The sequence below is a fragment of the Hypomesus nipponensis genome, chromosome 20 (assembly GCF_054491055.1).
Source record: "Hypomesus nipponensis isolate SF chromosome 20, ASM5449105v1, whole genome shotgun sequence".
Taxonomy (NCBI): Eukaryota; Metazoa; Chordata; class Actinopteri; order Osmeriformes; family Osmeridae; genus Hypomesus; species Hypomesus nipponensis.
This window is the reverse complement of record NC_140380.1, coordinates 5,540,001-5,565,670: the sequence shown is the minus strand read 5'-3', so window position 1 is coordinate 5,565,670 and position 25,670 is coordinate 5,540,001. Positions and strand designations below refer to the sequence as shown.

Below are 25,670 nucleotides of genomic sequence, written 5' to 3'. Positions count from 1 at the left end.
TTCAAAAGACGAAACAACAAGAAACGAGAAACTGCAGCGTTTCAAAAACGTTCAAAGCAGCGTGGTCTTGAACACAACGTTGGTGTGACGTAGTGAACAAGTCAGCCAGGAACATGGCAGCCTCCTTGGTGAGTGCACGAGTGTAATCAGAGATACTGCACATCAATATTTCGGATATTATGATGCAGGATCAACAATGTGTTTTTTCTTACGTTATTAAGGATGTGGAGGATCTTTCGACAGTGACCGATTCTGCTACCCTGAAATTAGAGGAAATAGAAGAGCATGATGTAAGTCATTTTAAACAAATTGCCTGACGTTTTTAGAACAGACATCAAACTTAGTTTGGAACTCGATAGATTAAGAAAAATGTACACATTACATTACTTTACAGGACGACTCTGACGACAAGGTGTGCGTAGATGACTTGTGTGAACGAAAACTTCGTGATACGCCAGAAGATATCAAACTTGAGGCCATTGTCAACACCTTGGCATTCCATCCTAACCGAGATATCCTTGCTACTGGAGATATTGATGGTGACATATATGTGTAAGAACCTATTTTAATATATGTTGAGTGTTCATGCAATGCCTAATATGTCTTATGTTTTCTATGGCATACTGAACTTATGCACTCTAGAATGCACAATACATGGCAAATGTTGTGTTACTTAAATTGATCTTTTTCATTTTCTTGGATTGTTAGGTACTCCTACTCTTGCACGGAGGGTGACACTAAGGAGTTATGGTCATCTGGTCATCACCTCAAGTCCTGCAGGGAAGTAGCTTTCTCTCACGATGGACAGAGTAAGTCATATAACTCTTTCAAAATGATCAAATGGGATTCCCCTGACCTAGGGCTTTCAACCTTTAGACCAGTATCAAATCTTAGCTTCGGGGAAGTTGGACTGTTTAGTTTGGTTTAGTATTTCTCACCTAAATGAAATAAACTTGTCCCCAACATGTGGAGTGTTGCCCAATTATGTTAACATTCAGCATACAGATCATTTCTACTTTCGGTAAACATTATGAAAGTGATTTGTTTTACCAGCTTCTCTCACCTATCTTTCTTCTGCCATCACCTGATCTGTTTTTCTGTAGAGCTGTTCAGCGTGTCAAAGGACAAGTCAGTCCATCTCATGGATGTGGAGGAGGGAAAGCTCGTCACGCGCATCACCAAAGCTCACAGGTATTATCCTCTTCTCACAGGAATATCAGAACCGGAAAATTCTTCTCCTCCCTTTGTGTGTGGTTGCCTCGTCATTACACCATGTCAGGATTCTATACAATTTCGCAGGAGACGACTGTAGTCATTCTACTGAATCAACACCAGGTGTCAGGCCTACTAATGTGCAGCTTTGTATTATGGGGACGCGTTTTTTTTCCCCTTCTTCTCGTCCTTTATAACAGCATGCCGATCAACGCCCTGCTGCTGGTGGACGAGAATGTGCTGGCTACAGGGGATGATGGAGGGACCCTGAAGGTGTGGGATATGAGGAAGGGCACAGCCTTCATGGAGCTGAAGCACCACGAGGATTACATCAGCGGCATTGCCATTGACCAGGCCAAAAAAACGCTTCTGACCACCAGGTAAAGCTGGGCAGATGAGTTGAAAGAGAAAGTGGAATCGACGTAACGGGAATGTCAGTGAAGAATTGCATTACATAGTAGCTTGCCAGCACTCAGTGTGTGTGTGCGTGTGTGTGTGGTGTCACAGTGGCGATGGAATGATGGGCGTCTTCAACATCAAGAGGCGGCGGTTTGACCTTATGTCAGAGTTCCAGAGCGGTGATCTCACATCAGTGGCTATTATGAAAGTAAACGGCGCCATGCATTTCTTTCGATTTTGAGTCATTTGAATTCATTCGACTCAAAGGCTGAACAGTTTACCCACGGTTCACCCCATACTATCTTCTCCCGCAGCGAGGCAGGAAAGTGGTGTGTGGCTCCAGTGAGGGGACAATCTACATTTTCAATTGGAACGGATTCGGAGCTACCAGCGACCGCTTTGCTGTGAAGGCGGAATCAGTGGACTGTATTGTCCCCATCACAGACAGCATCCTCTGTGCTGCCTCGATGGATGGAGTCATTCGGTGAGCTTTGCCAATAAATCAAATCTCGACTGAGTCTACGACTCAGTTTGCGAGTCATTAAGTGAACTTAAGCTTTGATAGAAAATCGGACCAAAAAACGAATCCCCTTTACTAATGTGTACATACAAGCTGCTCATGTAAGTGACATTAAACTGCACTGGGGGTTCTTGTATTGTACGTGTAGGGTTAAGGATTAGGGTTAGCATGTTGTGTTGAAAATGACCTCAAATCCAAAATGTGTGTGTGTGTCTTCAACCGAGTTAAACATGTATTTCCATATCTTATCTCTTTATATCTAAAATGACGAATTTTTCTCCTTAATAGGGCTATCAACCTTCAGCCAAACCGGGTCCTTGGCTGTATAGGGCAGCATGTTGGTGAGCCGATTGAGCAGATAGCCCGCTCTCGTGACTCCCATTTCCTGGCAAGCTGTGCCCATGACCAGCTTATAAAGTTCTGGGATATTTCGAGCCTTTCCCAAATGACTGTGAGTGACTACCGGAAACGGAAGAAGAAGGACGGTCAGTTAAAGTCCCTCGGCAAGAAAGCCTTTGGAGGCGGCGATGACTTCTTCTCAGGACTTGTCGAAGAGAGCAAGGAAAAGGAGGAGGAGGAAGAAGAGAAAGAGGAGGATGGCAAGAGTGAGAGCGACAGTGACAGTGATTAAAAGACTTCAAGGCCATCGTTGTGAGCTAAGACTAGACTGATGTCATGTGTGGGCTGTTGTGTGGGCTGCCGCAAGACGGCACAATAGCTATGTGGTCTAATTGTAAAATCGAACTATTACACCACTGACTCTATGCATCTACAGTTCATTTGCGGAGGCTGTAGAGGAATTGGCAAGTTGGATGCTGTAAATAAACTTTTTAAAGCTAAATGCTGAAGACCATTGTATATTGATATTCAACTTCTCACATACTCTTATTTTCTACTGAAACATGATCTTTACATTACATTTTTTAGTTGAATTGCTAACTCTTACCTTAAGGATGTTGTACAAAGTTAAAACCAAAACAAGTCCCATAAATCTAGATACTTGAGTAACCTAAAAGCTGAGACATGGTTATTCAGTATCAAATGGGAGGCCTGGAGTGGAGTAGGAGACAGGTCCATGTTAACAGTTAACAGTCCAGAGGGGCAGTTAGAAATGTGAAAATATGCTTTGTAAAATGTAAATGATATGTTTATCTCACTGCACACTGGCTGAGGCATTTCTTTCAATCTTTGTATCAGGTGTACTCTACTTTCACTTGCTAAAGGATGACAAGTATTTTCTTTTTTCATCCCATGTCTTCATTCTTACAATAAATGTTCCACAGTTGCTCTAATACGTAACATGCTGTTAGAATTAGCTTTTTGACCTGGGGATTGAAAGAGGAAGGTAAAGCAAGACATTTGATCAGGATTACAGCTCAGAGATGGCCACATGAGATGGAGAGAACAAGAATGTATGAATTTATTTGATTATTATAGACTACCCTTTGTAATTCTGATCGTTGACATTGCACTGTCAGAGAGCACATTTCTTTAGTGTTGTCGTTGCACATAAACTGAAAAACTGACTGAACCAGTCTTCACACAGAACATAGGTTTTTACATGTACCTCACTAGTCAACATATTGCCTCATCAAAGCCAGAGCCGCTAACAACGTGGTCTGAATTAGAGGGCTAAGAATCTGTTTTGAAAGTGCTGTCGTAAATCTAAAGGTTGAAATCTAACAGGTGAGAGAGAGAGAGTGGTTGAGTTTAACACCACTAGAACAGATGTTTTTAAGAACAGGGTAGTAGTTTACCCCATCTCTACTTCAAACAAAAGGGCATTATTAAGGTAATTACTTTTGGCCTGGTGGTTGAGATGGTGGTGGGTGCTGGTGAATGGACCTTGTGTGTGTGCAACTGAAACTCATTTAGTTAAACTGAAAGCAGTTTACCTAAATGTGTAGGATGCCTGTGAGGTTGACTGTTGTACTGTTGTAGTACAGTTCAAATGGACAGTCTGTTTGTCTTGTTGCTATGAACACAAGCAACACAAAAAAGGTTTGCTCAAGGGTATGTGTAATAGATTTCTGTAATCTGTGTAACTAATGTTTTAAATCTCCACCCAGTTATTCCTCAATCCGGGGGTGAGTAAATGCATGCTATGACCTCAATTTGAGCCTTATGTTTCCTAGGCTGTGTGACTGTACAGTGAAGGGTGTTTTCCAATTTCCTTTGGTCAAACTTACACAGTATACTTTGAATTGATTAGTTTTGAAGTTATTTTACATTAATGAGTTGGAAATAAATTGATTACACATTACTAATTGTAGCAGATTATGCTCAGTCATTTTTATATACTATACGGGCTGAGTGGCTGAACGATAGTTCCAGTATTTCTTGGCTAAAGTAGCCTACTCTTGTAGTGTTAGCAGCATAACTCCTCTGGTAGATTTCTCATCCCTATTCTTTCCACTCCAGAAGACTGCAGGATGATTGTCCCTGTCTAGTCACCCCTCCTTGGTAAACTGCGTCAATGATGTCCAGCAGGAATTTGGGTTACGAACTCCACCCCCTAACCGTAGCTACACTTTATTTGCATCAACAGACAGCATTCCAAACTCCCATCTCTGACTGCGGCGGAGGCTTAACATCGATACGTTATTTCTAGCTAGTAGATACAAAGAACATGAAGTACTAAGAGCATAGTATATTATTTTCAACAACACTTTGGCCACATAGCGGTAAGTCATACCGGTAAGTTTGATATGCCATGATGATATCTTGTTTAAAATCCAAGCAGTCTGACTTAGCTCTGTCTGAGAATGAAAAGATAGCCAAAATGGCAAGTTTGCTGGTTGTAGCCTAGCTGGCTAGCTTCATGGCAACTGTAGGGGTGGTTTGAATATGTATTCGTTCATTTTTCAGCGGAAAATGTACCGGGGCTAGGTGGCTGATCGGTGGCATTGCAGTAGTAGAGATTTATCAAAGACACTTAACTTGATAGAACTTCACCTGAGCAGTGCGTTACGTTTACTAGCGAAATGAACGTAGCTAGCTTGCTTACTAGCTAGACTAACAACATCCTTTTCTCCAAAATTCCTTATGTACATAAGTTTCACCATGGCTAACTGTATTTATATATTTGATCATGTCACAGGTTGAAAGATTGTGTATGTATATATAGATATAGATTTGTACATGTGTATCCAAAAGTGTATAATGAGATATTTGTGTATTGAGGGGATCCAATAAGGCCAAAGTGTTCATTCATAAGCGTGCCAGTGTTGACAGAACCCAGTTCCATCTGACCGCGGTGCACACAAGGCCCTCTGTGAATGGGAGACTGCGTGGCAGTACTGTGGGAGGGAGGGAGGCTGAAATGAATGAGTAGTGATAAGTAGAGGCCTAACTTACAGAATGGAAACTATCATAACTCTCAGGACCAGGTTTAATGTTGTAATACTCATTTAGTTACCTCTTAATAGCAGTGAGAACGACAGCGTGACGTTTCTCTCAGTTGGAATAGTCTAGTAGGAGACTGACTGGTTTACTGTCACTACAGAGGGAGAATGGTTGAGGTGAGAAGAATCTGCTGTATCGGGGCAGGCTATGTGGGCGGTCCCACATGCAGTGTCATCGCTCAGATGTGCCCAGAGGTGACAGTCACAGTGGTGGATGTTAACGAGGACCGTATACGTGCCTGGAACTCTGATAGCCTGCCCATCTTTGAGGTAAGAAAGATGGAATTCTCCCATTTCATCAATGGTGAGATGCAAAACCATGGTGTTTTCTACTAGGTCAAGTTGTTGGTAGACTTTATGGTATAAGCCCATTTGTAGGATTTGCAGATTTAGACCTGTGTTACAGACTGTACATTCTGTTTGACCTCTCTCTTGTTTTCTCATTTCAGCCTGGTCTACAGGAAGTGGTGATGTCATGTCGTGATGTCAACCTCTTCTTCTCCACAGACATTGACAAGGCCATTAAAGACGCTGACCTCGTCTTCATATCTGTGTGTACAACCGCAATTGTTCTAATAGAGAAATATGCCATCTACAGTATAATACCTAACCACCAGGCTGATTAGCATTGTAAATACAGAATATAGAAGAAAAAAAAGAAAGAAAGTTGTATCCTGTTATGTATTACAAGGGTGCCTTATTGCCATATCTGTTTCCTCTAAAGAACTAGTGGCAACAAAACAGGAATATACATTTTTTTTATCTTTTTAAGTTATATATTATAAAAAATTAAAAAAAAGTTGATATACATACCGTATCTCTCTTTTCCAGGTAAATACCCCGACTAAAACCTTTGGGATTGGAAAGGGCAGAGCCGCAGATCTTAAGTACATTGAAGCTTGCGCCCGGAGAATTGCCGACGTGTCCGCTGGCTGTAAGATTGTCGTGGAGAAAAGCACCGTACCTGTCCGGGCGGCAGAGAGCATCCGACGCATCTTCAACGCCAACACAAAAAGTAGCCTCAACTTCCAGGTGACTAACCAGGGGAAAACTGCCCTGCGCCGAAACCTCACTCACTCATCCTTCACGACGAGTACTACTACTACAAAAAAAAAAAGTTCTAAAAGTGTCTGCTAAATGAATACATGTTACTTCAATGTGCTAGTAGTCTAGTTTAGAGATTCATTGACGGGGGAAATTCCATTCATATTTGATCGCTTGTTCTATAGCTATAAACGCTCACAAATAAATAATGCTTTTCAAGAATTCTGGCACCGATTCCAATTTAAACAAGCAGCCGTCACACAGTCTATGTAGTCCCCTAGAAATACATCTTACCCCTGGATTCCTCTTGGGTTATATATTTGATCCATTTCTCTTTGTAGGTGCTGTCGAATCCTGAGTTTCTTGCAGAGGGAACGGCCATCTCCGATCTGAAGAACCCGGACAGGGTCCTGATCGGAGGGGACGAGTCTCCGGAGGGGCAGCACGCCATAGAGGCCCTGAAGAGCATCTATGAGCACTGGGTTCCCAAGAACAAGATCATCACCACCAACACGTGGTCCTCTGAGCTCTCCAAATTGGTACGTCGGGATCCGATCCGGTTTCGCTCGCCATGCTTCTTCTGCCCCCCCCGTCTCCCGACTTTCACGTTTTCGGAGTCAGATGGCTGAGGGGTTAGGGAATCGGACTAGTAATCTGAAGGTTGCCAGATCGATTCCCGGCCGTGCCAAATGACGTTGTGTCCTTGGGCGAGGCACTTCACCCTACTTGCCTCGGGGGGGAATGTCCCTGTACTTACTGTAAGTCGCTCTGGATAAGAGCGTCTGCTAAATGACTAAATGTAAATGTCTTCTTCCGCTGCATTTCTGACACAGGCAGCCAACGCTTTCCTCGCGCAGCGGATCAGTAGCATTAACTCTATCAGTGCTTTGTGCGAGGTGACGGGGGCTGATGTGGAGGAGGTGGCCCACGCCATTGGGACGGACCAGAGGATAGGCAGTCGCTTCCTGAAGGCTAGTGTTGGTGAGTCTAAAGGAGACATCTGATGTGGCTGGTAGTGGGCATTGGTAGTGGGAGAGTGACTGTCGTGTGGTTGGGGAGTGGAATAGCAATGGGGTAGGATAACAGTTGTGTTGGACAGGTGGGAGTTTTGTCCATTCGGTTTTATGTTCTTATTGGTTGTATGCTATATTGCTATGTTTGTGTTTTTTAGGTTTCGGTGGGAGCTGTTTCCAGAAGGATGTCCTCAATCTTGTGTACTTATGTGAAGCCCTGAATCTTCCAGAGGTGGCAAGATATTGGCAACAGGTGTGCTTGTTTCGGAAGTTCTCATTATTCATAGTTTGTCCAAACAGTTTTGTCTTTATGCGGCGACAATGTGTAACGTTTTCGGTCGGATGAACGTCTCCTCTGCGTACCCCCAAGGTGATAGAGATAAACGATTATCAGCGAAAACGCTTCTCCTCACGGATCATTAGCTGCCTGTTCAACACAGTGACGGACAAGAAGATAGCCCTGCTCGGATTCGCTTTCAAGAAAAACACTGGGGACACACGGTCGGTAAAGCGGCCCTCTGCTCTCATGGTCTATTCGCTTGTGTAACATTCTTTTGTAACCCCAGTGAAAGAAGCAGGACTTATTTGGGGATCTTACTGCCATCTCTTCTTTAGGGAGTCTTCTAGTATTTATATCAGCCGTCACCTGCTGGATGAGGGAGCCTGTCTACACATTTATGACCCCAAGGTGAAAGCAGAGCAGATAATGCAAGACCTGACCACGCCCTTTCCAGGACATGACCCTGTCAAAGGTATGGCACATGATCAATGCTTGTTGCGCTGGCTCGTACCAGTTATCGCAATGCTACAGCGAGACTGTCCCGTGTCTGATGGTAAAAGTCTTAGACAGCGCTTTTCGAAGACGAGTGGAAAACGTATCCATCTGTTCTTCTGCCTTGTTCCCTGCCACTTTAGTTTCTCGACTCGTAACCGTTGTCACTGACCCATACAAGGCCTGTGAGAATGCCCATGCCATCGTTATCTGCACAGAATGGGACATGTTCAAGGTATGATATGAGTGTTTCACAATGTTAGTGGTAATGAAATGCCTACCGCCTAATTACAGGTTGACACAGATGGCGTGGAGATTCCTTCCCTTTAGAAATGGACAGAAAATGCATTGATTCATTGTGCAGTCACAGGATCTCTGTGTGTGTTTCAGGAACTTGACTATGAACGAATCTACAAGGCTATGTTGAAGCCGGCATTCATCTTTGATGGTCGGAGAATCCTGGATGATCTTCATGACAGACTCCAGCATATTGGCTTCCAGGCAAGTTGTCCTCCAAAGTCCAGATGACGTCATGAGTTTTTGAGAAATGGTGGAATGTCATGTATTCCTAGTAATTACCTCTCTGCCTGGGACTGTTTAGTCGGTGTATGAACGTGGTCTGAAGCTCTGGTGCATGGTCTTTCTCAGGTGGAGACTATTGGGAAGAGAGTGAACCAGAGAATGGTTCTCACTGCTAGTGGCGACAGACCAGAGATGGCCCAACAGCAGCCATTGAAGAAAATGAAACTTTGAGGTGCTCTAAAGGGGCAAAGAGTGGAAAAGGAGGGAACACATCTACAGTATTTTCTACTGCAACGATGGGAACATTTCCTTTCGACATAGGGCAGTCGTAGCATGAAACCTTTTGTGTCACATCGCTATAACCGTGACACAATAGCACACCAAGCTATCATTAGCTCATTTTGTAATCTAGAATTTCAGTACCCTCACCTCCTTAATTGGTGGCTGGTTTTAAACAATTGTGTTCGCTATGATCAAAGTTAAAGAGACACAAAAGTCTTACATGTTAGGGAATGCACCCTTTTTGTATGGCAACAGCACTTTGGCGTCTGTTGGTCAACTATCAGTTGAGTTTATGTACTTCTTGAAGGGGAGAAGTAGCTACAACTGATCAGTGTTAAATGTCATTTTATAACTGTCTTCAAGTGTTCTGCCCCAAAAGTATTCCTGAAAAACCAAACTATTTTTGTTTTAAATAACCGATCCCAGATCTCTATATATGTATCAATACTGTTTTTGTGAAATGAAATCTCATTTACAGATGAATTTCAACTGATATATGCAATATATATATATATATACACAAATATTTTAGAACTTTGTAAAGTAATCAGATTTTTACATGCAGAATAAAAAGCCTTTTCCAAATGATTTCTTGTTAACTTTGGTTCAACATCAACCATGTTCATCCATCTGGGTAAGTTTAGTAATCGTAGCCATTCTTTGACATTTCTGGGAAGAAGGAAGGCAACCCACATAAAACCGCATACCAGTTGTCAGTACGACGTGTTCCCGTGGCATAGCCACAGGGCCGTGGCTTTTGTTTGACACACAATCCTAATCATCAACATCTGCTTTCTGACACACTTTCAAATTAAGGCATAGACAGATGAGTTGTCCATTACGCATAGTAACAGCAATTGCTTTCCTTCCTGTTAGAGCCTATTATAACTTGGTGTAAAACACAAAATCCAATTGACCATTTATTGACATTCACTATGCCGACACAATTACACTTAACATGTACTGTGCCAACATTCAACTCATCCTCACACACAACAAGCTCAGACAATACATTTTGGGTGTGCTAGTGTATGTATACAAAAAAGATTTCATGGATTATTATTATTATTATTACTAAGTAAATCAAGAATTATACAGAAACAACGTGTAACCAATTAGTTAATCGTACTTCACTATCAATAAGACCTTTATTTTGAAATATTGCATGTACGGAAATACCGTCACACACAGCCAGCCAACCAAAGTGGTTATTTTTTGGCGACACGTTTAAATCCATCCATACGCCACCCCGGTTAAAACGGGCTGAACTGTAAGTATGTTTTTTTTGAGTAATCACACGTATTATTTGATAAACCATGTGCATACATAAACGTTCATTTTGTATTTGATCGTATCAATGTTTCTTACGGCGTTTTAAACAACTCTGGTATGTTTTGAAGTTCAGGAAGCTTGGTCATTTAGTTCGTGTGGTTTTGGCTGTTCTTGAAGCCTTGGCCTGGAATACCATTCCCCATGGCTTACAAAGATGGTTACAGCCTGCCCGGTCCGCTCTCCCCGGACTGTCAAGCGTCCCCTATGTCAGAGCTCGCCCATTGCTTCACTGGACTAAGCGCATTTCATGCAGGGTAAATCCTTCCTTAGCTTGGTTACTATAGAACCCAATTTTAGGATCATGGTTTGTGACCATTTGGCCCCCATCACTCTGCAACACACACATATTGTATGTACAATAGTGCACGTACCAGCATAACGTTTCTCTCTGTTCAAACGTTACTTCCATGACATTCAGTGATACTCCACGGAAATGTTTGGACCTCTCAAACATCAGTACAGATAGTCCAGATGTCGGTGCTACACAGAGATCTCCACACCGAGGTAATATCCGCATCTATTTCAAACTTCAACAACAGCATTTAGCTGTACGCGACATCCGATTTTAAATAAAATATTTAACGAAACCTTGAGAGGTGCTCTCAATCCATCTATCTCACACTTTCTTCGACTGTCTCAAAACAAATTCTGTTTCTGTGTTCTGCATTCCTACTTTTTCTGATAGATAAGCCTGGCTCTGTTCCTGTGAACTATGAATCACCTGTGCTAAGGTAACCTGCTTATTGTTCTTTTTAAACATAAAGTAGAGTCTCCGAGCGTCTTTGGATGCAGGCCTCGATTAGACTGACAGCTGACAGTGTCAAAAGAGCTTTGAGAGATGCTTCATCCATTCGCTCATGAATTCACTTGACTGCAGAGCTTCAAGATTTCCAGATTCTCAAATAATTTTCTCCCTAAATAATGTTATACATTTTTGGTGGGTGTTTCCATAGCTACTAGCAAACCGTCATATTGTCTGTTTCTCTATTTGTTCCAGAAACAATCGAATGAAAAAGGTGCTCTCCTTCCTGGTAATAAGCACAGAATAGTATAACATGTTTGATACTCCATTGTTTTGTATTGTTATTGTACTTAACCTTTCTTGCACCTCATAGCCCAGATTACTGTGCAGCAGCCCAAAGGTTCTTCCCTGTGAAACTTCTTGCCACGATAAGGAGAATGTGAGTGACCATGAGATGAGACCTCGCTGGCTCTCCACAAAGCATTTCACATGAGAGACCACTAGATGTCAGTATAACGCTACACATATTTTCATCACTTACCGCGAAATCATATCAGAATAAGGATCACATTTAGAGGTCAGGTATAGAATACCGTTCACAAAGTATTTATTCTGCCCATGTTTTCCCCGCGTCTAGGAGCCCCCGGTGCAGAAAGTGCAGTTTCAGTTGGGGGATTTTCTGCCTGCTCAGGACATCCAGTTCCAGGGTGACAGTGAGCCCTGTGGCCTAGAAAGCCCCCCTTTCCACCTCCCACCTTTCTCCCCTTCCCATAATGGCCCAAGGGGAGCAGATGTGGGTGGCTTCATGGAAATCCTGGAGCAGGATTTTGAGCAGGTGACCTGTCTTCAAATTGATGACAGATTTTTTTCTGTCTTTCCCCTCCAGTATTTCAGTGTTTTTTTTTTCTCTGTTCAGTATTCCAACTTCATTCGTATTTTTTCCCTCTCTTCGGGTCTCACCATTGGCCGTCTGCACGTCCCCCCCATCCAGTCATCAGTGACTTCCTCCATGTCATGCAGCATGGCACAGCTGCTCTCTGAACCCATCATGAACCAGGAAGTGAATCTGTCTTCAGTGAGTAGTTATGGGGATCAGATGGCTGAGCGGTTAGGGAGTCGGACTATTAATCAGAAGGTTGTGGGTTCGATTCCCGGCCGTGCCAAATTACATTGTGTGCAAGGCACTTCACCCTACTTGCCTCGGGGAGAATGTCCATGTACTTTCTGTAAGTCGCTCTGGATAAGAGCGTCTGCTAAATGACTAAATGTAAATGTAGTAGTGACCACTTCTCCTCAACTATGCCATGAAGGACAGAAGGACACCATTGTTTACACCAGGGACCCCCTGCCGTGCACGTTTTAGATGTGTCCCTGCGCCACCACACCTGATTCAAATGAATGCTCATCATCAGGCTTAGATAAAGACCCATTCATTTGAATCAGGTGCGTTGGCGCATCTAAAACATGTTGGGCAGTGGGGTCCCAGAGGACCAGGGTTGAAGACTTCTGGTTTACATCATGTGTTTGATGAAACCATTCCAATAACTTCATATACTTTCATATTTTAGGAATGCAATTCCATGTCACGCCATTTAGAACGTGTCAAATGTCTGGCCCCGCCCCTGACCCCTATTGAGCTTTGGCGGGTTTCCCAGATTCGTTAAGAAGCTGTTAACGCTAAGAGCTTCTTAAGAGCATTCTGAGAAAGACTCTAGAACGCTCCTAAGAAGCTCTTAACGCTAAGAGCTTCTTAGGAGCGTCATAAGAGCGTCCTAAGAAGCTCTTAGCGTTAACAGCTACGTAACAAATCTGGGAAACGCGGCCCTTTACTGTATGTCCAGAGTAGCAACTTCGACTTTGTAAGTGACACGTCTCTGCCAGGTGTCGGTGTGTCACCAGGAGGGCCGGCGTCTCTTCCGCTCCCCCTCCATGCCGGGGCGTCTGGAGCGCATGGCGGGCAAGCGCGCATGCAGCTCCCCCGCGGTGGCAGGCCGCCCTCTGAAACGTCACTGCACCTTCTCTGCCATCTCTGAGGAAGCCAGCGAACAGGAGGGGGACCAGCAGCCCGGGGTTTCCAGTCAGAGGAGGGTAAGATGAGGAGGAGGGCGGTCACCGACGGTCAGGGTACATGGACCGACGTTGAAGGTTATCGTTTGATTTCTTTCTCTGTCGGTCTCTTTATATCTCGCCCTTTCTGTCTGCCATCTTCAGCTCCGGCTTAAGAAGACCCATTCTCTGTGTGAGGGGACCGAGACGCTGGGAGGGGTTTGGGTCGATGCAGAACTCATCGGAGATTCCAGTAAGGTAAGGACTGGTTCATGTTTGTGAAATCCCTGAGCACATGCTGCCATGCCACAACCCAGAGTTGCTACTGTTTTGTTGGCAATATATATATATATATATACATACACACACACTGTATTTTTTTTATTTTATCCCTCCAGATGTACGCCCTTCCTACGGTACCAGGGAGACACCAAGAATTGAAGTACATCACAGGAGAGACTGTAAATACAATTATTCGTCTGGATGAAAAATATAAATAAAATGCTTTGATGGGATCATTTAGGCTCACTTGTATACATAATAAAATGTTCACCACGTATTCTAATCCCGGCTGCTCTGTTTCCCCAGATGTGTGCTCTACTGGAAGGAAAGTTCAGCTGTCTGGTCGAGTCCTTTGTTGTGGTGGACTGTCGATACCCTTACGAGTATCAGGGGGGGCACATCAAGGTGAGGGATCCAAACTCCAAGTCGTATTGTTTCCCTGAGAATTTGGTGACTCATGTTTTGTTTCCCGACCCAAATTCCTTCCCGTCTCCATCTACAGGGTGCGATGAGTTTGCCAAACACGGTCGAGGCCGTGCAGTACCTCCTCTCTGAGAAGCTGAAGGCGCGCTCTCCACACAAGAGATTTATCCTGGTGCTACACTGTGAATTCTCCTCTGAAAGAGGCCCCAGAACGTACGACACAAATCCCTTTTTTTTTCTTCTTCTTCATGTGTGTGTGGGTGGCTGTGTGCGTAGATTCGGCGCGAGTGTGTCTTTTACTTGTTTAGGCTACATTTCTTGGACTCCGGGGCCGGAAGTGTCTCGGTTTAAGACGATTCGGCGCATTACTCTGTCTTCTCTTCCAGGTGTCGCCTTCTGCGGCGCGAGGACCGCAGCGTGAACGAGTACCCAGCCTTGCACTACCCTGAACTCTACATCCTCAAGGGGGGCTACAGAGATTTCTACTACTCGCACCAGGTACGTAGAGGAGACCAGGACAGAACACCTCTGGTCACGCTCAGCTTTCCTGTGTTGGTTGGGCTGCTTAGAAGGGCTCCCTGCTCCTGCTGTTGTGAGCTTCAATGTGTCAAGAGCATGGTGAGCGGATTACATGCCACCAAGCGTCTGTCAAAAACTCTTTGGGTTAAGTGGCTCACAATGTAGATTCCAGCCGAGGCTTTTTTGGGCATCTCTCTCTGTCTCTCTCTCTCTCCTTCCTGTCTATCTTTAACTGGCAATAAAACTGAAAAATGCCCCCCAATTGTCTGTCTGTCTGTCTGTCTGTCTGTGTCAGGAGCACTGTGACCCCCAGGCCTACTGCCCTATGCACCACCAGGACCACAGGGAGGACCTGCTACGCTGTCGCACCCACGGCCGGGCCGCCGTGGAGGAGCACCGCCGGCGCCAGCACATCCACCGCCTCATCAAACCACTTCAAGCTGCCTCGTCTGACCACTGTCCCAGCCACCCAGGCAGGGAAACACCCAGCACACACGGTGATCTCGACACGAGTGGACGTCCTTAACTGAAATGTCTGAGAACGCACTGCTGTTTTATTTGATCTTTTATTTCATTTGTATCCGATCATTGTAACAAACTTGTTTTTCACCGTATTGGCTTGTACGTGAAATGAGACCTATTTTTTTACGTGTTTTGTAATCCTTCCTTTCATATGCTGCCATGGTAACTATGCACAAGGGTGACTCATTTGAAACGGCCTTGTTTTATTTGTGTGGCCGTGCATTTTAATGACAGACACTGCCTTGGCCACTCACACGCCTTATTGCCACTTAGATGAACAGGATGTGTAATCCACTAATCCCACTGTAGGATATTTTAATTACAGAGAGGACAGAAGGTTAATGGATTTGGTTTTTTCATTTTAAAATTGCTTTTATGCTATTTTTGCATTTACAGAGTATGATGTTATTTTCAGTAACAATTATGAGTGTTTTCAATTGTCCATCGTGACTTTTTAAACTTTAAGTCCTGGCAGGATGACCTTGAAATATGAATTCTGCAATAATTATGACCAAATATTTGGAATAAAATAAATGTATGAAGAAAAAAACCGATCATAACTCTTGTTTAATCAAGAGGAAAATCATTGAAATATCCTAGTGAGCAGACATTTCTATGTGGTATGGAAATATACTAGCAACTGGGTTGGTAGGAACTATAAGGGCGCTGGTACGGTTCAATTGAAAATGAGCACTCTGCTGTTTGTTGAACAGTAATACCATGCATGTTGGAGAGGACTGGTCCGTATCAATAAAGGAACTCAGTCGTCAAATCAAACCGTGACTGCAGGTGTGTTCAGTTTGCAGCTGCGCCCATACCTCCTCGTCACAGCTGGGTTCTATCTAATTTTCTCTTCATCTGTGTTGAAAAGCACTCCCATTCCAGACAGCAGCTGCAACTATAGAACAACTGGAGGATTTCACATGGCCCTGAGAAAAGTGGACTGAGGCTGTGCCGTAATCTGATACTGTGTGGTTGGAAAGGCTATGGTCCAGGCTACAGATCTGTCCCAGGAGGCAGGAAGTGGCCGTACTGCTGTGGTGGAGGCTTTCTGGTCCTTGTAGTTTTTTTTGGAAGGGGTTTAATGTGACCTCTGGGTAGCAGCCTACAAACCCAGCTTGCACTGAAGTCCCTAATAATAACCAAGACTTTTACACTAGAGGGAGGAATGGCAGAGAGGAAAACAGTAGGAAAGGATCGAGTCTCAATATGTGTTGCTTGTTAAACCATTCAGCTGTTAGGCTACTTGATTTTGAAAATTGTCGGTTGGGCTTCCCAAAGACAATGAGATGCAGATGTGCATGCTACCACTGAGTAATTAGAAACACAAGGAGATTTGATGTACTTTATCTTGTTTATTTGCTGCAATGTGAACACCATGTTCTCTAGGTCTAGATCATGCACACACATCCAGATCCAACTGCTTAAACTGTAAACGAACAAAATTCCACAAAGGCAGCAGAACCTTCAGCAGACACGTATAATAGTGGTTGGCTGTGTGAGGTGTTGATCATTGTGGTTAGCAGTAATTTAGCCCTGGTTCACTGGTTTGAATCCTGCGTCAGCTGTCTACACTCAATCGGTGGCTTTGGTAGCCTGGTACCCCTGGGGACTCTCTCTCCCACGCTTCTCTAGCTCTGCACACACAAGCGCCACTTTTTCTGTCTGTTCAGTAGCCAATCACAGCACCGCGCTGTGCTCAAGATGCGCCAGTCCGCTCTCCTATTTTTCAACTCTTGCAGGCGCGACTGAGGACCGACGCGACGACATGGATGCAGGGAGCCGGAGCAGAGTTGCTCGTAGTGTACCATAAGTGGGACTGAACACTGTACCACTTCAGAGCTTTTCAACTCATTCTGGGATGACGCTGCTGAGATGAATGTCCGTGGAGTGTCTTTTGAGTAAAATAAGCTATGTAGTTTGAAGTGGAGTATCCTGTTTAAGCAGCATCATTGATAGGAAAAGAAGAAAACACACTTCAATAAGTTTGTGCGTTTCTGCTATGCTGTTTTGTCGATTTGGAGATTGACATGTATGAATAGCACACCTTATCTCCTCTCAGCCGAACCAGGGACATATTTGGAGGGGGCTGGATGTTGCAGGCAGCTCGTCAGTGAGCTTTACCCGGCCAAGTGCGTTCCCAAGTCCCTATAACTCCCCGAACCGCATAGGATTCAAGGCACGATGATTCTCTTTGGAATACTTCTGAATCTAATATATCATGGTATGTGTTCTTTTATTCCGAATTTAACTCGTTTGTTTGTTTCCAAATCCAATTTCACACTGCGTTGAAAAAGGCCCCCATCCTTTGATACGACTACCAATTTGTTAGTTGTCTGTCATCACTCTTTATATAGAGTTCAACCGACGGACAGTCGGTCAGTGGAGTTCCGTACTTATTGTAGATCACCCATGTTCCTGTGTTTATTTTTATGCAGGCTAATGGGTGAACACGATGTATGTAAGTGGACCGAATAATTACTGACAATACTGTAGAATATCACGCTGAAGCCAGAATGATTTACCTCTAACTCTGGTCTTTTTCATTTCAGTTAAATTTGTATTTGTTTATTTGCTTTACTATAGCTATTCAGTCTGCTTGTCCTAATTATATTCTACTGAATATCAATTACGTTCTGTAATTACATACTATAAAATCACTACAAAAAGTCTGCAATTAGCAGAAGGGGGTGCAGTTCAGTTCATTAATTCCATTCACTTTCCAATATGCTTATTAGTGCTATTCATTTGGAATACAGCAGTCTGTGAAGGAATCCCGTGCTCTACATATGTCCTTTCTTTCCACTGCCGACAAAGGAGCCGTATATTTAATTGCTGCCGACCTATAAAAGCTGTTGTAATCATTCAGGACTTGTGACTGAAACTAAAGCACTTAAATCAACTCCCAGAGGCATAGGAGAGCCTTAGACAGGGTGATATATGGTTATAGTTATCACCATAGCCGGGTGACATCATTTTTGGAGGTCTTCGGGGCTCTTATCATTGCCTGACCAGACAGAACAAGCCATTCAATTTGTTTATAATTTTTTTTTTTTCATGGGTTTAATTAAATCCAGAGGAGAATTTCATGTATCTTTTGTGCTTAACTGCGATGAAATATTGGGACAAACCAATGCCTTGTTCCAGATCAAATAGCCAAACCAAGTGGGACCTTGCTTTCCTTTAAAAGGCTACTTTGTGTACACCATACTATATATCTACAGATGTTTTGGAATTCAAGAACACCACTTAACACAAGGACAGCGTGTTAATACAGTTTTGAATGCAGTGTGATCTAACACAGTGTAACTGTTATTGAGTCAGCGACAGGTTGAGAGGGATGGTCATGATCCCTGTCCAGCCGCTGGACCAAGGCCTGACATACCCATTTTGGAGTTTCTACAAATTCAATATTTAGAAAAACACACTGACATTATCTTCAGTGATTTATTTTTTTGTAGTAAATGTTTGCATATATATATATATATATGTACAGCTTTTTACAGCCTACCTGTCTGTACCCTTTTCATCATGCAATACAAGACACATAATCGATACAGTTGTCATAGTATCATGAAATACATATACATGTATTTGATGTGGTCCTTTAAATGACTTATTATTGTTAATGTTGACACACCTATCAATAAGGACACTTAAATAAAGTCCTAAATTGAGAACCGGTATAGTGTAAATTATGAACGAGGGCAATAAACTCAGATGTTTTGCTAAACAGAGCACAGAACATGCTGGGAATTTGTAAAAAAAAAAATAAAAAAAAAATGTGTGCGGTTGGGAATGTGCGCGTGGATGTGTTTGGTGCGTGTGCGCCTATGTGAATGCATTTGGTTGATAACCTTCATTTGGAACACTGTGGGTCCCTGGGAGCAGATGGCACAGGGCTTCATAGTCTGTTCTCCTTGGATGGGAGGACAGCCCAGAATAGGAGTCTTCTGCCACTGGGTGGAAGTCTTGTGTGCATAGCATTTTGGTGCTCCTATTTCCGCTATTGAGCTCTTAATGCATGCAGGACATCTGTTTGTGTCTCAGACATCACTGCAAACAACATTTTGCTGGTGCCGCTAGCTTATGCTCCAAATGTTGTTTGACAAACGTCCCACCGTGAGATGGATATCATGTTTGGCCTTCTGATTTGCAGGTCTTCATTATCTGGTTTTCTTCCTTTCCTCTTTGGGATGGTAAAAGTGCAAGGAAGCCAGGAGTTATCTCTGCCGGTATCCATTTGTCCTTCCTCTTATCTTGACACCTTTTTATCTCCACTCTTCCAGTTTTTTTTTTTTTTGCCGGTATAAATAAGAGTATGCAAATGGCCGTTCAGTTGTATCTCCTCATTTTTGAGGAGACTGAACAGGTCTTTGTGTTTCACTTGTCTTGAAGTTCTCTACTTGAAACATGTCTAATGCTTCCAATCACACGACAGTATCCGACCCATTTAAAATGAGCCAACAACGTCTCATCACTCGTTTGAACATCAGCTGGAGACATCCAGGCCTAGATAACTCAAAACAGAGGAGCCATAATCAGATATAGAACAGCATCTCTAATGCTCACTCAGTGAGTTCCAGGCCAGGCGTTGCTGGTACACGGAATAGTTTCCAAGTGTGCGTGCCTGCTCGTACTGCAACGAAGAAAAGAAAAACCTTCATTTCGAAATCCGAAGGAGGCTTTGTTTCGGAAACCTCAGACCTGCTGTCCTTGGGGCCCTCTGACATGCCAGACGCTGTTGTGAGAGCCTCAACAGGGCCCCCCCGGCACTCCCCCTGCGTCTGTCAACGGCACCACTCCACTGAGTTTGAAACAGAAGGTTGAACTTGGTTTCTCACAGCTGGTTTCCTCTTTCATGTGTCCTTGCTCTCTGACCAGTGAGCAGAATGTTCCAGAGCGCCTGTAGATGAAGCAGAGCTACTGGATTCGGTTTGGGCAGAGGAATTTGTCCTGGCTTTTCGAGGGACGCACATTTTGATTGCGGAGGCGACCACGAAAGCATGGTGTTCAGCATGTGTGTTGGAATGAGTGTTTGGGCGTGGTGGTGGTGGGGGGGCGGCCTGTGAATTTGTGAGGTGTGTGGCGTGTGTCTATTGTGGTGACGTTAACCTCCTGCAGGTTGCCAGGCTAGGAAGCCACCAACCCTTCCTCGCAAAATATTATAAATTGTCGCCAGCGAGAAATCAATAGAGTGCATTAAGCCTCGCATATCACAGGTATTCATCTCTCTTTCACACTCCGAAGATTTTCACTCCTATACCCTGCCCCTCATCTCCCCCCCCCCCCCCCCCAACTCTTCTCGGCCCTCTCCGCCCATTTTGTCGTAACTTAAAAAACCCAATGTACCGTGGCCACTTTTCATCATCGTTCCAATAAAGAACACTCCAGTTATTACCATAATTATGACTTCTCTCCCTGACAAGATTTACCAGAGCCTGGTCTGTACCTGACCCGGGTTCTAATGATCACGGAGGAGTTAAGATAGGCTCTCGGAAACCAAAGTTGCTGATTTGTTCTATCCGGGTCCTGGTCAGCCCAAGGGAATCAACACGCAGGAGAAGAGAATAATAAACATCCCACTGCCCATAATGGAGATGACTTGCTGTCTGTTTAATTGCACCACCTAAGCCGAGAGGGGTTTTGCTTTTCTGTGATATTATATTATTATGAGGTGTCAGGATCTTTCCCCCATGTGTGTGTGTGTGTGTGTGTGTGTGTGTGTGTTTGTGTGTGTGTGAATGCTAGTGTGTGTGTGTGTGTGCTGGAACAGGATATTGCTTCACAACCTCTCTGACATTGAGACCCTCATTACTTTCGGGGATGTCAGATAGAAACAATAATATCACACAGTTCCTTCAAAATGATTGTTTCCAATCCTCCCAGATTAATGTACTTATTACAATCCATTCAATTATATCCTCCGATACCCAGAAGCCCCCCTGAAAGGGCAACACTGTTTTTACCTGTGAGACCGAGCCACTTGTCGTCCACCCGCCACAGTCCCCAACCAATCAAATGATCTTAAAAATCCCACCCGATAACCCACTTCGATAAGTTTCATTAAGATGTCTACGCTCCACTGGATTCCCGTGCGTTGCCGTTAGTTTCATATTAATGTATTTCAAGCGCTCTCTGTCATTAATATTGCCGTTACGCTTACATGCTTGGCAGTCATTAGCATAAGACACGCCTCATTGGCCGGTTTCTGTGGGAGAACTCTGTTTTTCTTCACCCCTCCCCAGAGGTTATGCGCTCGCCCTGCCAGTCGGTTCTGCTAGGGTCCCCTGCCTGTGGCGACGGAGCGTGTCCTTCTGTTTTTGATGTGTCTCCTGCCAGAGTGAGATGTGGACCTCATGGAGTGCCTGTGATTGTAACAACACTGCACTGGAATTTAATTTCAGCTGTGCTCCACGCGCCTAGCCAGCATGGGCCTAATTGAAGCGTGTGACCATTTAATCACAATGCCCCTCGGTGACTTTTTTTCTCCGTCTTTCTTCTTCTTCGTGTGCGTGCACGTGCGTGCTCGTGTGTATGCTTGCATGTGTGTGTGTGTGCCTTCTCCTGTGTGCGTCTGTGTGGGTTTTTGTGTGTACCGTCAGGGTGTTCATTTCTCCCGAGTGACCTTAACAGGACCAATTTCGAAAGCATCGACGCGTGTCCTCAAATTTGGCCGTCGATCGTCAACCGCAAATCGGATCGCGCCAGCCAGCCCTCGATGGCCACTGATCTCCACCCCTCCTGCTCTCCTCCTCCAGGCAGCCTGCCGGCGAGGGCCGGCCCGCTGGATTGCGTGGAGGCCGAGCGCGGTTGCCTGCTGGAGCAGGCCTGCATGGGGGTGTACGGACTGCTGGAGTACTGCGTGGCCGAAGAGGCGGTGTCGCCCCTGGGCGCCGACGCTCGGAGGGAATGCCTGGAGGCCCAGAGTGCCCTGCAGAAACACCGGCCCCTCCAGACTTGCAAGTGCCAGCGCGGTTCCCGTCGAGAGGAACACTGCCTCCGGGTGTACTGGACTGTCAGGTTTGCCGGTGGGTTGGTCGAGAAGAGCGCGCTCGCGTGCGGCGTCACGGCGTCGAGTGTGCGCGCGCGCGTCGCCTTAACGGACTTGCCTGTCTGTTCCGCAGCTTACGACGAGTACGAGGTGTCCCCGTATGAAGAGCTGGAGGTGGAGCTGGTGAGGAGCATGGAGCTGTCTCGTATGGCCTCCATCATGGCAGGTAGGCATGCCCCCGACCAGGGCCGCACGCGTCCTCGGGGCTGAAACAAGAACGGACGTGACTGCCTCAGCCCTGTCACACATTTGAATCGGGACGGAATTGAGCGTCGGGTGAAAACTTCTTCATCCTGTTCCTGTTCTGTCTGAATCCCCCTCTCCCACTACCGTGTCTCAACCCCTCCAAAACCTACCTTTTTACCCAAGCATTTAAGTCATTTTATTTCGGAAGGGTTTTACTACTTTTATTAATTATACTATTGTTGCTATTTTAATTATTACTTTTATCACTTGTATTATCGTTTTTATTGATTTTATGTAAAGCACCTCGAGCTACAATTCTTGTATGAAATGTGCTATATCAATAAAGTCTTACTTACTTACTTACTTACTTACTCCACCACCCACCCCTCCTTCCCAACCACCCCCACCCCATCCCACCCCAGCCTCCTCCCTCCCTCTGGATGGGCAGAACCAGTGCCTGAAGGCCGCCCAGGACTGCGGCCTGTACGAGAAGTGTGGCTCCCTCCGCTCCGAGTACGTGGTGGCCTGCACCAAGCGGGCGCCCGGGTCCGACGGCAGCTGCAACCGGCAGAAGTGCCACAGGGCGCTGCGGCGCTTCCTGGAGCGCGTGCCCGAGGAGTACAGCTTGGCGCTGCTCTTCTGCCCGTGCTCGGACGCCCTGTGCGGGGAGCGGAGGAGGAAGACCATCGTGCCGTCGTGCTCCTACGAAGAGAGGGACGGCAAGCCGAACTGTCTCAGTCTGCAGGGCTACTGCATCAGGGATGAGCTGTGTAGGTGAGCTGGGGCTGGGCTAGGCTGGGTTGGGCTGGACCTAGTTGGGCCTGACCTGGCTGGATCAAGCTGGGCTGGGCTGGACTGGACCAAGCTAGGCTGGACTAGACTGGACCAAGCTGGACTGAACTCGACTAGACCAAGCTGGGCTGGGCCATATATGTGCTTATTTGGACCATGTTGAATTTGAGTAAGATTGCCTAGGGCCAAGCTGGTAGGGTTAGGTTCTAGGTTGTGTTATTCCAGTTTCAGTAATACCGTTCATTGGACATCATGATAGTTTTAGAAGAGACAGTAGTGATTAGTGACATCACGGTGAAAAAACAAACAGATTTGATTTAACAGGCTAGTGAGTGGTGGATGGTTCTGCCAGGGAGCAGGTGAGAGGAATGAGCATCAGTTGGACATGAATTATGAATCCACCATTGACTTTGGCTTTAACTTTGCTCTCTTTCCGGAACGTGCTCAAAGAATCAGACACAGGAGTACACAGTCGGCACTGATATCATTTGGAAATCTACACAAAAACATTGCAACAGCTCCTACCCCGCAGCATGTTCCCAAAAGTTATGAAATATAAATAACAGACTAGCGAGGAGGTCGTCCTGAACGTAGCCTTGCTCTATGGACAGCTTTCCACGTGGCATGAATCCTGAATCCCAAAAAATGGGCAATACCAATCCTGCTGTGGCAAATACTCACACACTCTCATCCTTTGTGTTTGTGCATGCGTGTGTGTATGCTTTTTTTTTTGCCTGTGTGTGTGTGTGTGTGTGTGTGTGTGTGTGTCTGTCTGTCAGATCTCGACTGGCTGATTTCCAGCACAACTGCCAGCCCTCTTCACAGTCTCCCTCTGGCTGTATGAGAGAGAGTGGAGCCGTTTGCCTCAAGGCCTACGCTGGACTCATAGGTAAGCTGGGGAACCAGAAAGTGAGAGAGAGAGAGAGAGAGAGGGGGGGGGGAGAGAGAGAGGTAGAGGGAGAGAAAGAGGTGGAGAGTGGGAAGGAGAAAGACGTCGAGGGATAAAAATGTAAGAAGGCAAGAACAATGAAAGCCGGAGAGGAAGCACAGAGCGGGCTCCGGGGGCTGTTTAATCAGGTTGTTGTCATTAGCTGTTAACCCCTGGGTGTAAGCTTCCTTTCCCTTCCTTGTTTGGTTCTGTTTCGCGTCAGTTCGGTTCGCAGTTATGGTTTGAGATGTGGAGGACAGCTGTAAAGTGAGACCGCGTACCCGCCTCGGTGCGAACCTGGGATGTGGTGAGGTAGACTTCCATTCCCAGAATCCCACAGCACAGCTTCCTCCCTCACAAGAAGGCACAGTCTCAGCCTCCATCTTGGAATCTCACGTGCGAACTCACGTGTTTTCTTATCCCAAAAACAATGCTTAGATAACTAGGTAATTGGTTCCAGAGCTTGTGTAGCGCTCTGCAAAACTGAAAACTACATTTGGCAGGATGCTGGTGTCTATTACCCAATAGCGGACACTTAGGGAATAGAGAATAGAGTGTTTACCGACCAACATCATTCAAAATACAATACTCTGCTGAGCTTCAAACAAGCTGCAGTAGGGCACCAATAAACCAGGGGCGTTTTATCCATTGTTTTGTAAGCTCCCCCCTTCCCCTTCCTCAGGCACCATCATGACCCCTAACTACGTGAGCAACGGCAGCACCGAGGTGTCTCAGTGGTGCAGCTGCGAGGGCAGCGGCAACCAGTGGCAGGACTGTCGCCACGTCCTGCACATGTTCAGCTCCAACGCCTGTCTGCGTGAGTCGATCGGAGTCGACAGAGGAAAAATACAGCACCCAATCCCCCCCCCCCCCCCTCCTCCACTCCAACAGGTTTGAGTGTGCGTGTGGGGGAGCTCAAACCTGTTGGAGAGGAGCACACCTCATATGTAACCTAAACCTGAAAGTGGTTTTTTTTTTGTTGAGTTTTTTTTTGAGTTTTCAGCACCACTCAAATATTGGCCTGAAATTTCGATGACTCGATAATTAGCTCGTTCTAATGATGGGTTGTGCCGACGATGACTCAGATGAGATGAATGATTTAACGTTCTAATGACATCTACATCATCATCATGAGTGGGTTTAATAATAGATGCATGATGGATGATGATGAAGACAGTGACAGTGGACAGAGGGTGATTTGTGGGGGGAGAGAATATGTATGCCGTTATCCACCACCAAAGTATAATGCAAACCGTCTTTCGGGGTGAAAGCAATGCCGACTGAGATTCCGTTTGTTGTTTCGTTTCAGTGAATGCCATCAGCTCGATGGGCTCCTCCCCGCCTCGCCCGGTAGAGAACATTCCCCAGACCCCCCCCCACCCAACCCCGCGGCTTTACCAGGACAAGGTCCACGTTTACGTCAACGTCCTACCAGACGTCAACAACGTGAGTACCGCCGTCGAGCTCCCCGCCCACTCACAGTAGCCTCGTAGCACCTCGAGTCGATCCGTCCTCTTCAGTTATCCCTCGGTTTGAAAGACCGGTAAATGCCTCTCTGAGAGCCCTTGAGAGAGAGAGAGAGAGAGAGAGAGAGAGAGGGAGAAAGGGAGAGATGGAGAGAGAGAGAGAGAGAGAGAGGGAGAGAGGGAGAGAGGGAGAGAGGGAGAGAGAGAGAG

General features: G+C 45.4%; 4 protein-coding genes across 8 annotated transcripts in view; all 4 read left to right on the top strand.

The window, feature by feature from the left end:
* The first annotated feature begins 45 nt into the window (after nt 1–45).
* On the top strand, nt 46–2,972 carry wdr55 (WD repeat domain 55). The gene is made up of 9 exons (XM_084683833.1): nt 46–128; nt 222–290; nt 395–552; nt 709–809; nt 1,104–1,191; nt 1,413–1,592; nt 1,720–1,819; nt 1,926–2,095; nt 2,420–2,972. Exons 1-9 carry the CDS (start codon nt 114–116, stop codon nt 2,760–2,762), a joined length of 1,224 nt encoding a protein of 407 aa, XP_084539959.1. The 5' UTR covers nt 46–113; the 3' UTR covers nt 2,763–2,972.
* A 1,551-nt stretch (nt 2,973–4,523) lies between these two features.
* On the top strand, nt 4,524–9,748 carry LOC146246021 (UDP-glucose 6-dehydrogenase-like). 2 transcript variants are annotated; one of them, XM_084683831.1, is made up of 12 exons: nt 4,524–4,828; nt 5,637–5,805; nt 5,985–6,086; nt 6,367–6,567; nt 6,921–7,118; nt 7,413–7,560; nt 7,751–7,845; nt 7,963–8,093; nt 8,208–8,344; nt 8,508–8,599; nt 8,755–8,865; nt 9,013–9,748. In XM_084683831.1, exons 2-12 carry the CDS (start codon nt 5,644–5,646, stop codon nt 9,115–9,117), a joined length of 1,482 nt encoding a protein of 493 aa, XP_084539957.1. In that variant the 5' UTR covers nt 4,524–4,828; nt 5,637–5,643; the 3' UTR covers nt 9,118–9,748. The 2 variants fall into 2 exon arrangements, with proteins under 2 accessions (XP_084539957.1, XP_084539956.1); XM_084683830.1 differs by having other exon boundaries at nt 4,525–4,815.
* Nucleotides 9,749–10,365: 617 nt separating this feature from the next.
* On the top strand, nt 10,366–15,785 carry LOC146246020 (M-phase inducer phosphatase 1-A-like). 4 transcript variants are annotated; one of them, XM_084684001.1, is made up of 15 exons: nt 10,366–10,438; nt 10,618–10,754; nt 10,919–11,004; nt 11,186–11,231; nt 11,498–11,531; nt 11,616–11,681; nt 11,880–12,077; nt 12,234–12,317; nt 13,124–13,330; nt 13,454–13,546; nt 13,687–13,749; nt 13,877–13,975; nt 14,073–14,206; nt 14,380–14,491; nt 14,808–15,785. In XM_084684001.1, exons 2-15 carry the CDS (start codon nt 10,642–10,644, stop codon nt 15,036–15,038), a joined length of 1,566 nt encoding a protein of 521 aa, XP_084540127.1. In that variant the 5' UTR covers nt 10,366–10,438; nt 10,618–10,641; the 3' UTR covers nt 15,039–15,785. The 4 variants fall into 4 exon arrangements, with proteins under 4 accessions (XP_084540127.1, XP_084540128.1, XP_084540125.1 ...); XM_084684002.1 differs by having other exon boundaries at nt 10,367–10,438; nt 10,569–10,754; nt 11,498–11,516; XM_084683999.1 differs by having other exon boundaries at nt 10,367–10,438; nt 10,569–10,754.
* Nucleotides 15,786–16,796: 1,011 nt separating this feature from the next.
* Nucleotides 16,797–25,670, top strand: part of LOC146246019 (GDNF family receptor alpha-4-like) — a 10,491-nt gene continuing 1,617 nt past the window's right edge. The window contains exons 1-7 of the mRNA XM_084684107.1: nt 16,797–17,258; nt 21,796–22,065; nt 22,162–22,254; nt 22,697–23,048; nt 23,846–23,955; nt 24,677–24,811; nt 25,304–25,440. Of these exons, the coding sequence (XP_084540233.1) occupies nt 17,219–17,258; nt 21,796–22,065; nt 22,162–22,254; nt 22,697–23,048; nt 23,846–23,955; nt 24,677–24,811; nt 25,304–25,440 (1,137 nt within the window). The 5' untranslated portion in view covers nt 16,797–17,218. The remainder of the gene's footprint in view (nt 17,259–21,795; nt 22,066–22,161; nt 22,255–22,696; nt 23,049–23,845; nt 23,956–24,676; nt 24,812–25,303; nt 25,441–25,670) is intronic.